This window comes from Opisthorchis viverrini (assembly GCF_000715545.1).
Source record: "Opisthorchis viverrini unplaced genomic scaffold opera_v5_367, whole genome shotgun sequence".
NCBI classification, from domain to species: Eukaryota; Metazoa; Platyhelminthes; class Trematoda; order Opisthorchiida; family Opisthorchiidae; genus Opisthorchis; species Opisthorchis viverrini.
In genome coordinates, this window is record NW_008752027.1 from 401,456 (window position 1) to 416,466 (window position 15,011).

General features: G+C 45.0%; 1 protein-coding gene across 1 annotated transcript in view; it reads left to right on the plus strand.

The window, feature by feature from the left end:
• Positions 1–15,011, plus strand: part of T265_10456 (hypothetical protein) — a gene marked incomplete at both ends in the record, with an annotated part of 43,721 nt that overhangs the window by 26,620 nt on the left and 2,090 nt on the right. The window contains 2 exons of the mRNA XM_009176831.1: positions 12,244–12,640; positions 13,244–13,460. Coding sequence (XP_009175095.1) covers positions 12,244–12,640; positions 13,244–13,460 — 614 coding nt within the window. The remainder of the gene's footprint in view (positions 1–12,243; positions 12,641–13,243; positions 13,461–15,011) is intronic.

Below are 15,011 nucleotides of genomic sequence, written 5' to 3' on the forward strand. Positions count from 1 at the left end.
TCAGCTGGGCTGGCCATTCCCGTCTTCTTGGCTGGGGACTCCGAGACGGGCCACATCAATGGCTGGAGACATTATCAGACATGGCCCAGTCGCGCCCTCAATGGTGCTCGTGCGTCCAAGCTATTGCCTTCAATGCATAGCTCCTTTTCCAACCCTCCCACTTGACAGCCCACTGACAGTGCTGGATTTACGCACCAATTTATCAGCTCCCGCAGGCAATGCGCAGCTACCTACCCCCCAAATCATCGGTGAAGGAAACTGCGGCAGCTACAACCAGTGCACGGCGAGTACGCGGTTATTACAGCTGACAATGATGATGATGATGATGATGATGACAATAGCTTCGTCAGGCCAAGTGGCTAGGTTCCGAGGTTGGTTAAGATTTAAGGCGGAAGGAGGACCAATCAGCTAAGTCATGCTAGACCTCTTTTGGGTGTCGGCCGAGTGGTTTTTGTGCGTTAGAGTGGTTGAACGAGTGTTGGATCGGTGGGGAAACCTACATGTGTTTGGGTCCAGGCTAGGGCTCAGTTCTTCTGGTTCGGTTCATCTGATGGTCCCCCTTGAATATCGTTTGAATCTTCTGTCCGTCCGTGCGGATGAGCTAGTGCTAAGATAGTTGTGTAAGAGGGATGCTGTGACCTTTGGTTGGGCTGGAATTTCCACCCCCATCCGCTAGCTAATGATTCTACGTGGATTGACAACCACAGAGTCAGGTGTCAACTGGACCTATCTAAGACCGCTTTCCATACGCTCGCTCCAAACCCTCGTAAGAGGGATGCTGTGACCTTTGGTTGGGCTGGAATTTCCACCCCCATCCCCCTGCTAATGATTCTACGTGGATTGACAACCACAGAGTCAGGTGTCAACTGGACCTATCTAAGACCGCTTTCCATACGCTCGCCAGTTCCAAACCCTCGATTCTATTCACGCTGTGATGCTTACTGTCCCGATATGGGAGTGCACCCAATCCCTGCGGAACCCTCTTGATCATCTGACACCAGAAGTTAATTATTGTGGCATGATTTTCTCACCTAAGTGTGAACCCGCTACTCTGGACCGGCCTCGACCAGCACTCGCACCCTCCAATTACGGGTGAAGCATTGGAAGGTTTTAACAGTTTTACGTTCCTGAGGGAGCTAGATATCTGCTGATGGAGATCTAAATGCCGAAGTCACATGGAGGATTATCAATGCTTGGATGGCCCTGAAAAATTTTCAACACCTCTGGAGTTGGAGCGATATGGACTTCTCGTTGAATAGAAAACGGAAGATATCAAACGGCATACCGTGTTTTGCTGTTGTTGACTACGAAGCATCTCTCTTGTCTGGTGGCAGCAGTGGATGAATAATGCTCGAGGTGGGTATGGTAGAATATCGTGGACTTTCCAGGTTGGGACATTTATTAATGATCGTAACTCAACGGCTTTCACTGCATGTTGTCTGTGGAACTGGGTGAATTGTGCAAAACACGTCAAGGCGGTCAAAAAGTTACTTGGCGTTGGAAGTTGGAGGACCACACAGCTCGACTTTCCTTTGTTAAATCTTGTAGACTACCCGACTGGGACCCGAAAGGCAGTGATTGTACATAGTTAGAAACTGGCAAATCTGACTCGAAATCATACTCAGTAGTGAACATGTAAAATTTGTTCATGTTGTTCTGAATCCACCTGCAAACACTTTCCGTATTCAACCTGTTTTATTCCGCTCTGCTTTTGCATGAGGTCAAAAGGTCTTCGTCGCACTCTCTGTTTTAGGTTGCTGATACCGTTCAGACGCTGCTGTTTGACCTAGTCGACCTCAGCACTATGTTCACCAAACATTAGAAGAATACACACGACTGTTAGCATAGCTGAGTCATGCATACTAATGCTGTAGGCGCAAGATATCCGTTGGGTGTCGATCACCCTTACGTGCAAGTCCTTGTTCGGGTCAGTGTCACTGTGTTTGACACTTCCGGACTTCCTTCCTGACTTCTGCCTGCATCTTTGGATTTGAACACTTCCGGAGTTTTCGTTTAGTTTATTCTGCAACCTACGCAATCTACAGAACCGCTGCTTCTGGGTCATGGTACTGCACTTTCCGTCTCTGCATTCTTGAGCACTGGACATAATGGACCTGCAGGGCATGGTAGATTCGCTGCTGCGGTTTTTCGCAACAGCACGCATCGGATCTTTTGATGAATCTCGTCTGCTACAAACTTAAGTCAAATTATTACATAGGTTCCTTATCTCCTTTGTGTATTGTCGCTTAATCCGTATGGCTTGCTAGCTGACTTTCGATTTGCAATTTATCTAGGTCGTGAGCCGTCGAATAGTTTTCAGCAACCATACGAGTAGGTTCCATCGCGCACATTCAGTTAATTTTCCTTTCAATCGCACGCTTTTCATTAGCCTATGTGATATTCGCCGAAAGTTAGAATCCTTCCTACAGCAACTTTAAGGTGTGTACCCATTTCAAAGGTGGCTTCGGGTGGTTGCGGGATGTGTAGAACTGGTATTCATAACACCGTGGTTTGAACAGTTTTCCCCCAATCCTGACACCATCGTTGTTGTGAGTCCACACCAAAAAAGAAAGCACCGTGCCGTATTGAGGCTAATCAGAAGCGCACATCCTTTTCAGTGTTGTGATTTAAAGCCGGTTCATCTGACATTTGAAACGAATAGTGACCGCTACTTCGCCAGCAGCGCACGCGGGATGCACCCAAGGTATCATATCTTTGGTGAGGATTCACCGACTAATTGCGCCAGTGCCTTGGAAGGAGTGTTCAAACAAGAATGATTTGGACGCAGATTCTACGAATCCCGCAACCACCTGCGACAAATCCAAAATTCTCTAGCAGGCTTCAAGCGTCCGCGACGCTACTTGGCTACGAATTCCTTTTCTGGGCTTGGGCGACCTGGCAGTATCCCAGCCCTCGTGCTTCTTTGGTGTGGCATAGTAACCAGGTACCGAAAGGGTGCTGCAGCTGAACGATTATTTCATTATTTTATTATTACGAATTCCTGATAGGCAGATCAATTAGTTGACACAGCTAGACCGGTTACTGGATCGTCGTTTTGGTCATTAGGCCAGCTAACCACATCACTCGAGCGTGAATGCGTTCACCCGTTCAGACACGACGATNGCACACACACCTATATATATATATATATATATATATATATATATATATATAGTCCAGTTACTTGACGCTTACGCGCAATAAGAAGCCATAGTCAGTGTACGCGGGATCGAAGTAAGCCCTTGGTACCGATGTCAACTCGAGGGAATAAGATCGGCGGGGGAGGGTGTAGAAGCCTTTAACAAACCATCATCCGACCTAAGCAGGATAGCACAACAATGAACACCGTTTTCAGTGACCTGTTTGCCATCGAAGTACCGAGCATCATTTGTCACTTCCTTTAAGCCTAGGTGTAATAACACTTTTGATGCTTTTCTTCTATTGCGTACAACATGATTCTTTGTTTTGTTGTTGATAATGTGTCCGTTTTGTGGCCACGTCCCTTTCTTGTTTTAACCTGAACATAAACCGCTGTTTGACATTGTCCTCGCGAGTTTAGTTTGAATCAACCACTTGGGCTTCACCATCTTGTGGCCACCTTATCTCGAGTCGATGTGGACTTTTGGTACGCTTACTGTTCCCCACCTACCTATTTGTACATAATTCCATTGGGAAATAACAGTTCCTGAGCCGGTGTATGGAAGCCGGCGGAGGAGTATGAAGGAGATCACGAAACGCTTGGGTGCTGTCGGTGCTACTCGCCTTCCAGGATGGGGACCGCGTGATCCTCACTGTGCCTGGTTGGAGACACTACAAGATATGGCTGCCAACCGATGTCAGTGGCGTTCCTGTTGTCAGTTTCTATTCAGATTGCCTGAGTGAATGTCTGGAGGTGTAGGCACCTCTGAATGATTGTGTTAAGCTAGCACTAAGTCCCTCCCCCATCCACCTTTATTCTTTTCTTCACAATAAGGCTTTCAAATAAGTCATGGTTGTACGGCAGTGAAGCATCGGTGTTGAACACTGATGTCATGCTGTCGATGATGATGATGATGATGATGAAGCCGGCATAATCCCGAGATTTGAAATTTGTACAATTTCATTATTTTATTATTGCATTCATAATACTACATTTGTTGATAAACCTCCATTAGAACGATTTGACGTCTGGGTTTTCACGCGTAACCCAACGAGGTCCAACTAAAAGATAGTTACAGCCATAACCACATCCACCCCTATGTAGCACCACGCAAGGGTGACTGGGAGCCTCCCATTAACAGGCCGTCAAGGTGGTAACAGACAACCGTGCGTTTAATGATGGTGTCATCTTTAGAGTGACGGTGTTCCCGCGGGTGGTCATTAGATAATGGAACAAGCTTACCTGGATTCCAAAAGACAACGTTTATTAGGTGGACCCGTGAATGCGCTAGTGACGCACAAGGTCGATCCTACTAAAGCACGTGCATCCACATGTTGCGCAATTGCACATGGTTGAGGCTGAATTGAGGAGGTTCGGTTTAGTTCTAATGGCTTCGCTGTTTTCTGCAGCAATGTAACTCTTCACGGCTCGAACTTATCTCAAGGCTGTTCCAGTAGCAGAGTTTTGGGTTTCCCCGATTTCGAATCCCGTTCTTCAGCTGATCGAAGACCAGCTCGTCCATTCGTTTCGAGATGCCTAATTAGCGCGGCTGGTTTCTCATCAGGCTGAATTCACCTTTGATACCGTGTGCTCTAAAGGATATATATATATATATATATATATATATATATAACCTTTTACTATCTCACTTGATATAGTGTCGTACATTCTATATCAGCGGTCTAGCTTTTTGTCTTTCGGGTGAAACGTTGGTCTTGATGTACCAAACAGCTGACTTACATACATGTCCGACTAAGTTTCCAGCAACTTCAACTTGACAAGCCTGGCTTGATGATTCTGCCCTTCATTTTAAGAAACTAAAACAACTATCATTCGCAGTAAGTCAGTTAGTCACTACCTTGGTGTTGTCGTCGGCAGTTGTGCTTGGTGTTTCTCAGCCCTGCTGCTACTATCCCGATTTTCGGAAACACGACTCCATTGGAGCGTCGATGACCGTTGGTGCTCCTGTGTTTTTCCACTAGGTACTGATTCACTAAGTTAGTTCTTCAAGTGAATGAGTTTCTTGTTTATTTGTTCCAGTTCTTAATTCGTTTTCATTCGCAGTTAGGTCCAATACAAACGAATATCGATCCATCCCGTCGGATGCTCTAATGATTGGTTGTCGGCACGTGCACTGTATGCGTGTACCAGTGTCTGATTACTTAGCTGAACAGTTATGGTGCGTGTTCACGAATACACAGGCACGCGTGCGCCCTTCAGATGGCACACTCCAATATGTCGGCAATGATTGTCGTCTGCCTGTGTTCGTTTTACTAACGAAAGCCATGCGATCACATCGTCGTTTTACATGTACTGCAGTTGATTTGTAGTGGTTCTCAATCTTCATGCACCTTTCATGCACCCTTTCCGGCCTCCGATTAAGAGCCGTTTCTCCCTTCGGTTTCATCTCGCTCAAAAGTCCACTTCAGTTCTATCCCTGTGAACCAACCCTGCTCTCTTCGATTACCGACTTGGTTTTTTTAGACTTTGCGTGTAGGCGTAGTTCTCGAATTTTCACTGTCCTCATTTTGTACTTGAACACTGAACTGGAAGTTTGTAAAATCCAACAGTCCTTTGGAAAGTACAGTGATGGTAATATCAGACTCAAATGATCGTGCTGTTTTTAGTCAACCTTGTAAGTGATCTGGTCTCAAAGAAAGCAGTTCGGTATCTTGTATCTCGGAACAACTGAAATTTGAGACGGTCTTTCCACGGTTTTCTTGTCCGCGGAATATCACAACCACATCTTAATTTGGATATTGTTTAAGTTTCACTGTAATATCTGACCAACCTGCGAATGAGCGCTCTACTCCAAATGTATTTCCTTCAAGTGCATAGAATTCACGTGAATACATATCTTAGGTTAGGTTACGACGTGTACTAAGAACATCGAAACTCAAAGCTAGGCTGGGGACACACTAGTGCCGCTGTGGAACTGTTGTGTTTACTGCATATTGTTCAGTAGATGTACTCTCATCGTGTGGATTGTAGCTAAAGCCTGGAGATAGTTTATCAGAGCAGCAAGTAGCATGAAGTTAGTGAACGTGAATGTCCCTTCAAATACAAAATGGAACGTGGCGATATCCGGGATTTTTTGTCTACGAACTTATGGCCTCCATCCCGCCTCTTCGAAACAGTTTCCTATGTTTTAACTCCATATGCTTCCACGTTTAGGGGTGGAGGAATATCCATATGTACCGCCGTTAGAGGACCCTGTCCATCTTTGTGATAAGTTCCCTGGGGGTGATTTTGAATCCATTCGCCTTGGGCTCCCTTAGCTGTTCACTCGATCGATCGATAAAGTGAGTCTCTTGGACAGTGATGAAGTAGACAACACGAGTCGATCTTTCCCTTCTGGTACTTACAATAAACCCGGTCTTACCTATCCTCAACACAATTCAGTACCACCTGAAGAGCAGCATCGCTGTTATGGAGAATCATTCAGCAAGACTTTTGTGTTGGCCATTACATCCATGGTTGGTTTCATTTTTCCAGATCACCGAAGCTGTGATGGGTTTGAGTCTCAACTATCTGCATTAGGTCGCCTTATAACTTAGAATGGCTATACAGACAAGCGTAAAGACGGCTGTTTGCGGGCATAAGTGAAATATGTGGTTCAGAAGCTCAGATCCCTCGTTGAGGTGGTCGGTCTGCACAACAGACAACCATCACCATCTGATGTGTATTGAATACTCATGCCGCTTAGTTACGGTTCTCAGTCTCAATCAGCATGGATAGTGCGTCATCCTCGGTTCAGTTTGAGATCCAAACTCAAATCTCTAGAACCCTTGGTACGTTGCATGTTGCATGATTCCCTTTCAGGGTTAAGGTTGGGCTCACCTCATTAGTCTTCAATCAGCTTTCCACTTTGGGTTAAAGGTCCTCAATACGGTTTGGTGTCGTTCACTGATCTCTTTTTGACAATGATGTTTGTAAACTTGCCTTATGAATGTCAATTGCGAACGTACTCTCAACAGTCAAGTTCATCAATGAACCCGGCATTATTGATCAATTCAACTTTCACTGTTCTGCATGACTTGCTTCATCACCCTCCACGGATTGAATTGACTGGAAGGCAGGTTTTTTAACCAACAGTGTTTATTTCTAACTCCTGCTTTTCGTATCCCGGATTTCGACGGCATCAGCCTGAATACTCATGCCGCTTAGTTACGGTTCTCAGTCTCAATCAGCATGGATAGTGCGTCATCCTCGGTTCAGTTTGAGATCCAAACTCAAATCTCTAGAACCCTTGGTACGTTGCATGTTGCATGATTCCCTTTCAGCGTTAAGGTTGGGCTCACCTCATTAGTCTTCAATCAGCTTTCCACTTTGGGTTAAAGGTCCTCAATACGGTTTGGTGTCGTTCACTGATCTCTTTTTGACAATGATGTTTGTAAACTTGCCTTATGAATGTCAATTGCGAACGTACTCTCAACAGTCAAGTTCATCAATGAACCCGGCATTATTGATCAATTCAACTTTCACTGTTATGCATGACTTGCTTCATCACCCTCCACGGATTGAATTGACTGGAAGGCAGGTTTTTTAACCAACAGTGTTTATTTCTAACTCCTGCTTTTCGTATCCCGCATTTCGACGGCATCAGCCTGAAAACCCTAGGTCTCTCGCTATGCGCTTTTCCCCCACCCCTTTTAGGATTATCAGACCACCTTACCCCATGTGCTTATCTAAAACGAGATTCTTGCAACTTGCGTCCACATAACCTTTGTTTAGACAGTCGTCTCGCCATAGTATTCGGACCATTGTAGTCATTCAATTTGACTTCTGATCCGATCAACCCAACACTATCGCGATACTATCAGTTCCTGTGCCACTATTAACGAGGCTTCGTAATGGATACTTTGAACATTGCCGATGAGCCTATCTCCTGGATTCCTCTCTAGACTAACCGGGCATTTCTATATTCTTGTCTTAGACACTCACTCACGAAGGGACAGTGGAAGACTGGTTGATGGGCGTGGTGGTCCAGTTCGGCTAGCAGTGCCTTGATGAGTAATCGTTACGTGGATTCAAGCTCGATTTGTATCAAGCGTTGCCTAGCATATCCTTTATCAACAACGGTTGGCCGGTGAACAATGAGGGGATGCCTACTAAACGATTGTCCTGACAAGTCCATTGGGTCTAACGTCTGAGCGAACCTCGGATGCCTTCACCGACTGCCCCTTCCAATCGATTTCGAACGTTTTCAATTGATTTAGACAATGAGAGTATTTTTACTGCTAGCTTTTAATGAGCACATTCTCTGGGTTCAGAATGGATCAGCCACAATATGCATAACATAGAGTACTATTTTCAACGTGGTCATTGATTAATGAGGTTTGATAAAACGCATGTTCCTTATTCATTGAGGCGGAAATCAACCCCTTGAAGGCGAGAAAGGATGGCTTATCGACGCGATCCCGTGTACACGAGCCTGTGATAGGAAGAATTAACGTTTCTGTAACAGCGCAGTGTTCGGGAAGGTCAAACTATGTCTAAGGTGATACGCTGATGTCATTAAGATAGTCTTCAGACGCTCCTTGGATAACACTAGTTATTGTGTACTCACATGGGTGACCTGGGCTGGGTAGCGTTTCGCTGGTACGCCACGTGGCAGATCATGGTACATTGGCAGCCACTAGCTCCGGTTCTTTTTCAGAAAGTTATGTTAAGATCCCCAATCTTTTCACGGCTCCTAGGTGAAAGGAGTAGCCAGTCATGGACGCAGCTCGGCTTTTTTCCTTGTCAATCTCAGCTCACTCTTTTCGGTAGAACAGTATCTCACAGGTTTTTCGATGTCAATTAAATTCACCTTCATATTCTGCTAACGAGCGTGCATCATTGGTATGGACCGCTAGTTAACCAAACGCTAAGTACCCATGGTTCGGTTAGGTTTATGGTATGCGACCCCAAGGTAATTGGGACCGACTTTGACCAGTAGCTAATTGGTTTAATGTATGGACCCAAATTTCGGGTGTGTACTCTATAATAAGCCAAACGGTATTATGTGGAATTGCCTGTGTATGGACGACAGACGGTTCGCATACCCATCTAGGTCTAATGCAGTACCTTTCATTATCGCAGGTAACATTTTGTCTAGTGTCACTGTTCCACGTTACGCCTGTCGGTGAATCAGTCAGTGTATACCTCTTCTGTAGAGTCTGTCTTCAACTCAACGCACAGAGTTAGTCGGTTGGAGTGCTTGGATGTAATTTGCGGATTGCATTAAGTGATTTTTTAAGACCGAGTGATGTTAACAGTTTGTCGAACGACGGACTACAAAGCGGCTAGTTGTCAGTCTTCACCTATGTGTATGTGCTTTCCAAATCACAAAGCTAGTTGTATTTTGGTGGAAGAGGGGGGAGTTTCTGTGCGATCGATTCGCCTTGCTATTTCATCTACATGTGACTATCTGACAGTGGGCATCCTTCCCTGAGGGGACAAACCATAGCCCACCGGGATAATCACCATACGCACAGAATACCTGATACCTTTGTCCATACTCCGCCAGTGTGTATTTGTACTACGACTTGTAATTCCTACCGCCTTAATATAAAAGTTTTCGAACCTAACTTTTGAAAGAGGGTGATTGCCTTAAATTAGTGAAAGTTTAGCATTTTCTACGCATCTCGTACGTATGCTACCGTATACCATACTCATGCTATGCACTATGCGCAATTGTTTTCAAAACGGAACCATGTCACAGTCCCTTTGTCATCGCTGTTACGCTTTTCTGATGTTGAAATGATTTAATGGTTAAGATTCGAAATCAATGACTGAAAGGTCCGTGGTTCGAACCCAACCACTGCATCTCGACTGATCCTGCCTAGCTTTGGGTAACCTTGCAGTATCTCAGCCCTAGTGCTTCCTCAGGGTGACATGTCAGCTGTGCGCCGGACGGGTGTTACAGCTGTACATACAAAACCCATAATGTTGTGTTTTTTTTCTTCCGACAACAGGAAGTGCATATTTTGCTGCTCTGTCGCATTTTGCGCCACTTTGGATGAGCTCAGGTATTTTTCACTCCACCCCTTGGTCATCTGTTGATCATCGTATCCATGGCCAGGAGGTGCACTCGGTTTTTGGGACCAGATTTTAATAAACAATCGGCTGTCTGTCTCATACGATGCTGATGCATCTTGATGCGGCCAACGATGCTTCTCTGTGGTGTCAGAATGGGTTCCGAGAAATTGTGGCTTCAAAGCCAAGGGCTATCTCTCCAAGCGAGATCACCCCAATCAGGAAGAAGCACAGATATCGCCATCCTGAATGGAGATGCGAATACTCAAGTAGGCCGACTGGCTTTACCCACACTAAGCATAATTGCTTTGCGTTGAACATCATCTACTCTTAACCAGCGCCCACTTGAAGGCCACCAGCGGCAAACCAGCCATAGACTTCTAGATCATGTGAACATCACTTACTGGTAGTTATTCAACTTGGTTTTGATAGTGCTGTTGTGCAGAGTTGCGCTTACCGCTTCAGGTTCATACAGACGAAGGAACGAATTTGCCAATTAACCTACAAAACGGTCCTGCGGCTAAATTTGCAAAAATCCAGCGGAAGTTGGAGGACACAGTGAAGAGCTTTGTAGCTGGACATGATAATGACAGTTTGTTTTTCATGACAGGAGCTAATCAACGGGCATTGTGTGGCAGTGGCACTATCGGTTCTCCCGTAGTTGAAGTTAAAATGGTGCATTCCGCACACTTGATGAAATCGCTGAATATCGGTCCAGCTGCATCCTAAGATAGCTCCCTGCGCTGCTTTTGTTTGGAACACCAACCCTAGGAGCTGCGTTGGCACTCATGTTTGACCCATCGAACTATCACTTATTTACTTCCACGCTGCATACCGATAGTTAATTTGTTCAGTTTGACTTGTTGCAATGTGTACCACTTCCGGTTCAATAAAGGGCCGTTGATTGGTTTTCATGATTCACACACACACTACTAACATGCTTCTCACATTAATTGATGCTTTGGAGCCCGGTGAAATCATCAAGAGGATGATTCGAGCACAGTAAGGTGCCTGTTTGTTTCACTAACCGTTATTCCAACATGCACGTGCATAGTTTGAACCGAAGTTTCTGATGGTAACACTAATGCGTAACCACATCACACAGCTTAAGAGTGAGGCTGTTTAGTTGAACAGCACTGATTAGGGCGAACTTCCTCGCTTTGATCCGACTAGATTCGAAGCCCATGGCTTGGTAATTATCGGGTCTTCTCATGAGGAAAATGACCCTGACTTCACGACTAATCGTATCCATCGATTTGGCATTCGTAATCACCGGGTGATTGCTGATCGAAGGTTCTATCTACACATCCTAAAATCCATGTTGCAGTTCAACTACGTTCCATGTCTGTACTTGAGTAATTTTTGATATAATGGCAGATATAAGTCGGTCCTTTTTTTTGGTTATTAGCTCTTTCTTTCACAGCTCTCATCAAGACACTATCGGACTTCTAGCCTTTGAATTCGCCTCGTCAATGATTCGTGATGAATTTGATTCGACCTCTTCCAGAAATTGTTTGGAATGATCGTTTTCGGGACTGTCGCGCATACACGAATGCACTGACAACATTTCTTAAACCATGACGCAGTAGAGACCATTGTCGTTGTTGACTCTAACGGTACCGTTGGAACTCAGTACTGTGACCCAGGCCAGCTGTCAACGCCGGTGATCTCTCTTGATGAACATTCCTTCCTAGAAAATAATTAAGAACTAAAAGCCATGGTAATTGATTGTGTGTTATTGTAAATTACTATCCGACTTCTTTGACGCATCCATAAATCGTATTCGTTGTTAACGGGGCGAGATGGTTCAAGTGGTTAGAGCGCGAATTTACTGACCGCAAGATCCGTGGTTCGAACCCGACCTCTGCCTCTCGACTTCCCCTGTCGAGGCTTGGGTGACCTGGCAGTATCCCAGCTCTCGTGCTTCCTTCAGGTGGCATGGCAGCTAGGCACCGAAAGGGTGCTACAGCTGAACGACTCAATTCTTAATTTTACTTCGTTGTTAACCAATTGATGCCGAAACCGTTAAGGTATATTTATTTCTCGTTTAACAACACTGCTGTTGCGTTTTCTCCCCCAACTAGATTAAATGCATGTGCACAAGAAAACATGGATTTAAAGCGGCGCAATGATGGCCTCGAAAGTACCAATCGCTCACTTCTCGGTCAGCTCCGTTTGATGCAGCAGTTATTAAACAAATCCAAGACCACATCTGCTGGTGCTACTGGCACCACCGCTGTTTCGAATAGTCACACAAGCAATTCGGAGGGTCCCAAGGCTGGTTCGCGTCACACCTCAGGCAATGGAAGTGTTGGATCTGCTTCCACGTGTCTAATGGTGTTTGCACTCTGTTTTGCTGCCTTACTGGTTGGTCAACCCCCCGACTTGAACAGCCATACATCAGTCGGTCTGACCTTTGGTCCTCACCCACACAGTTTGTTAAACAATCTAATTACCAATGGCCCCGGATCACTTAGTCACGTGAGTCTTGTTTGAATAACTCTTTGTTCTTTTTCTTCTGTATCTGTGGGTATATTTGTTTCATTCGATTCACTGTTCTTGTTTTGTGTGGTTCCAACGCCCGTCTTCGCCTTGTGCCACAAGTTTTATTTCAAGTAAATGTAAAGGGCTTGCCACCCTTACTGGAAGCTGCTGCTTGCCAAATCTGTCACGTGTTTTCCTCAGTCACCCACTCATCGTCTGAGTTGCCTCGAGGTATTCATCACTGTGGCATCGGTAGAACACTATCACCTTTTCCTTCGTTGCCTTCATATTGAACTCGTGCAGATTATATGTACCAGTAAACTTTCAAAGTTTACCAACTGGCTCTACCAAATGGTTTATTCAAAGTTCCTAGTGCGTGACAAACCAAGGCATACTATTCACATCCGTCAGCGGATTTGTACTTCTCAATGCAAAGGAGGTTGGAAAAGGACTTTGAGTGGTTTTCACGCTGTCGGAGACGAATAAAATGCACAAATTGCCCGGCAGTTGCCATTGAGTTGTTTGTTCCGGAACTTTACCTGAGGTTTTCATGTTATTTTTCTTCTTTTGTGACATCTCCCCACAACTTTGTTGACCTAGATCGGTTACACTTGGTCCACACATCGCGACTACGATGCTGTATCCATTTCGAAACATGCTAACCGGCATCACGGTTCCAACTGTTCTGCTTTTTCTCTGTCCAACGCACGTGATCGGCACATCGACCGTGTTCGGCGGACCAAATGGCGTGACGATATCATGTCTCGATTGGACAAGCGGCGTCCGCTTCCACAACAACCAGCAGTACAAACACCAGGTAAACCTGCCTCTAAACTTTTTATTGCTCTTTAGAGGTGCCTTTGTTGTGCACGCACGATGTTCATCGACTGTTTTAGTGGCTGCATAAATCCCTGATAGTCCGGGATGAGTGTGATGTAGGATCAACTTCTCGAATAACTAGAATTAGTAACCTATATAAACTCTGACATTCCCAGTCGGTTATATAGGCCCACATGTTCTGAAAATTCAGTAGCATTTAATTTATGAACTTTGGAACTGGGTCCGCGCACTTTATTGCCATCTGGTTCAACCGCACACACACACATGTTGGCGCTAGTTTTCTAGTAATGAGAAATGAATTAGCATGTGATGAACACTTGTTCATATATGTGCTGACTATATTTAGTTGTGCTTATCAATCTCACTGTCACTCAGGTAGTACAAAACTTTCGTTCCTTCGCTCTGAATACACCAGCACATCGTTCTAAGACTAGTCTTCATTTGCCTGTGTTGGAGAAACAAGTGTTTTATGGTTGGGGCACACATTGGTTGTACATTTCTTGATATAGTGTTCTCAGCTTCACCCAACACAGCTGGATGAAGTTGCTAGAGCCTAGCAGTCACACTTCAATCAAGAAAACCTCATTGTATCACGCATACATTGTCCTGTTAATGTGTGAAGATATCAACCTGCTGATAGAACCACCAAACAAAGCTTGCGCGGCATTCTCGCCTTTCCGGCTAACTCCGTAGAACTCGATAATCCGCTCTAAGTTCGAGCCCCTTGATAAATCTGTAGTCTTCCGTGGCTTTCTGATAGATAGTCAATCAGCTTTGGTCAATCCAGTTCTTCGTTCCTCCCGGTTGTAAACTCCCTTCTTCAGGTGGCCCACCCTGGTAGTCGGTTAGTCACTTTCGTCGTATAGGACATTGCCCGTAGGTACTATTGATTTGCCCCCGGACTGGACTTCGCCCTACATTATATTGTTTTAGTTGACCCATACCCAATTTTGCGTGAGCTCGATTTTTGCTAGTTCAGTAGTGTGGTTAGTGGTACCACGGGGTTAGCTAAAGTTAACCACGGCTTTCCTCTACACTGATCGGAATAAATTTGCTGCTCGAGTTATCGTTGGCTCAGTAATCTCAGGGATGACCGGACCATAATCTTTGGTTGCCTTAACTATGATCAGTAGAAATCCGGTGGTGCAAATAGCTGTTGTATATTTCTCTAAAGCATGACACGTGTGCCGTTGAACTAACCCAAGCCTAGATTACGCAACTGCAGCTCATAGTCAATGCATCGTGGAGTTACCGACCATTTAGATATTCCTTTGGTAATTCTAAGCTGTGATAATAAAAGAAAGCTTATGTGGGATGGTCCCATTTCGAACACTTATTTCAGCTGCGGTAGGTGTCACGTGGGTGGAGATAACGAAACAGTTCGATGGCTATTTTCAGTGCCGAATGTGTTCAATTGGATCAGGGTAAATGCAATCCAGTGAAGATTTGGGGAAGAGAGCATCGTGTGTATTCGTCGTTATAAATCTTGAATGGCTATATATATACATATATACATATATATATATAT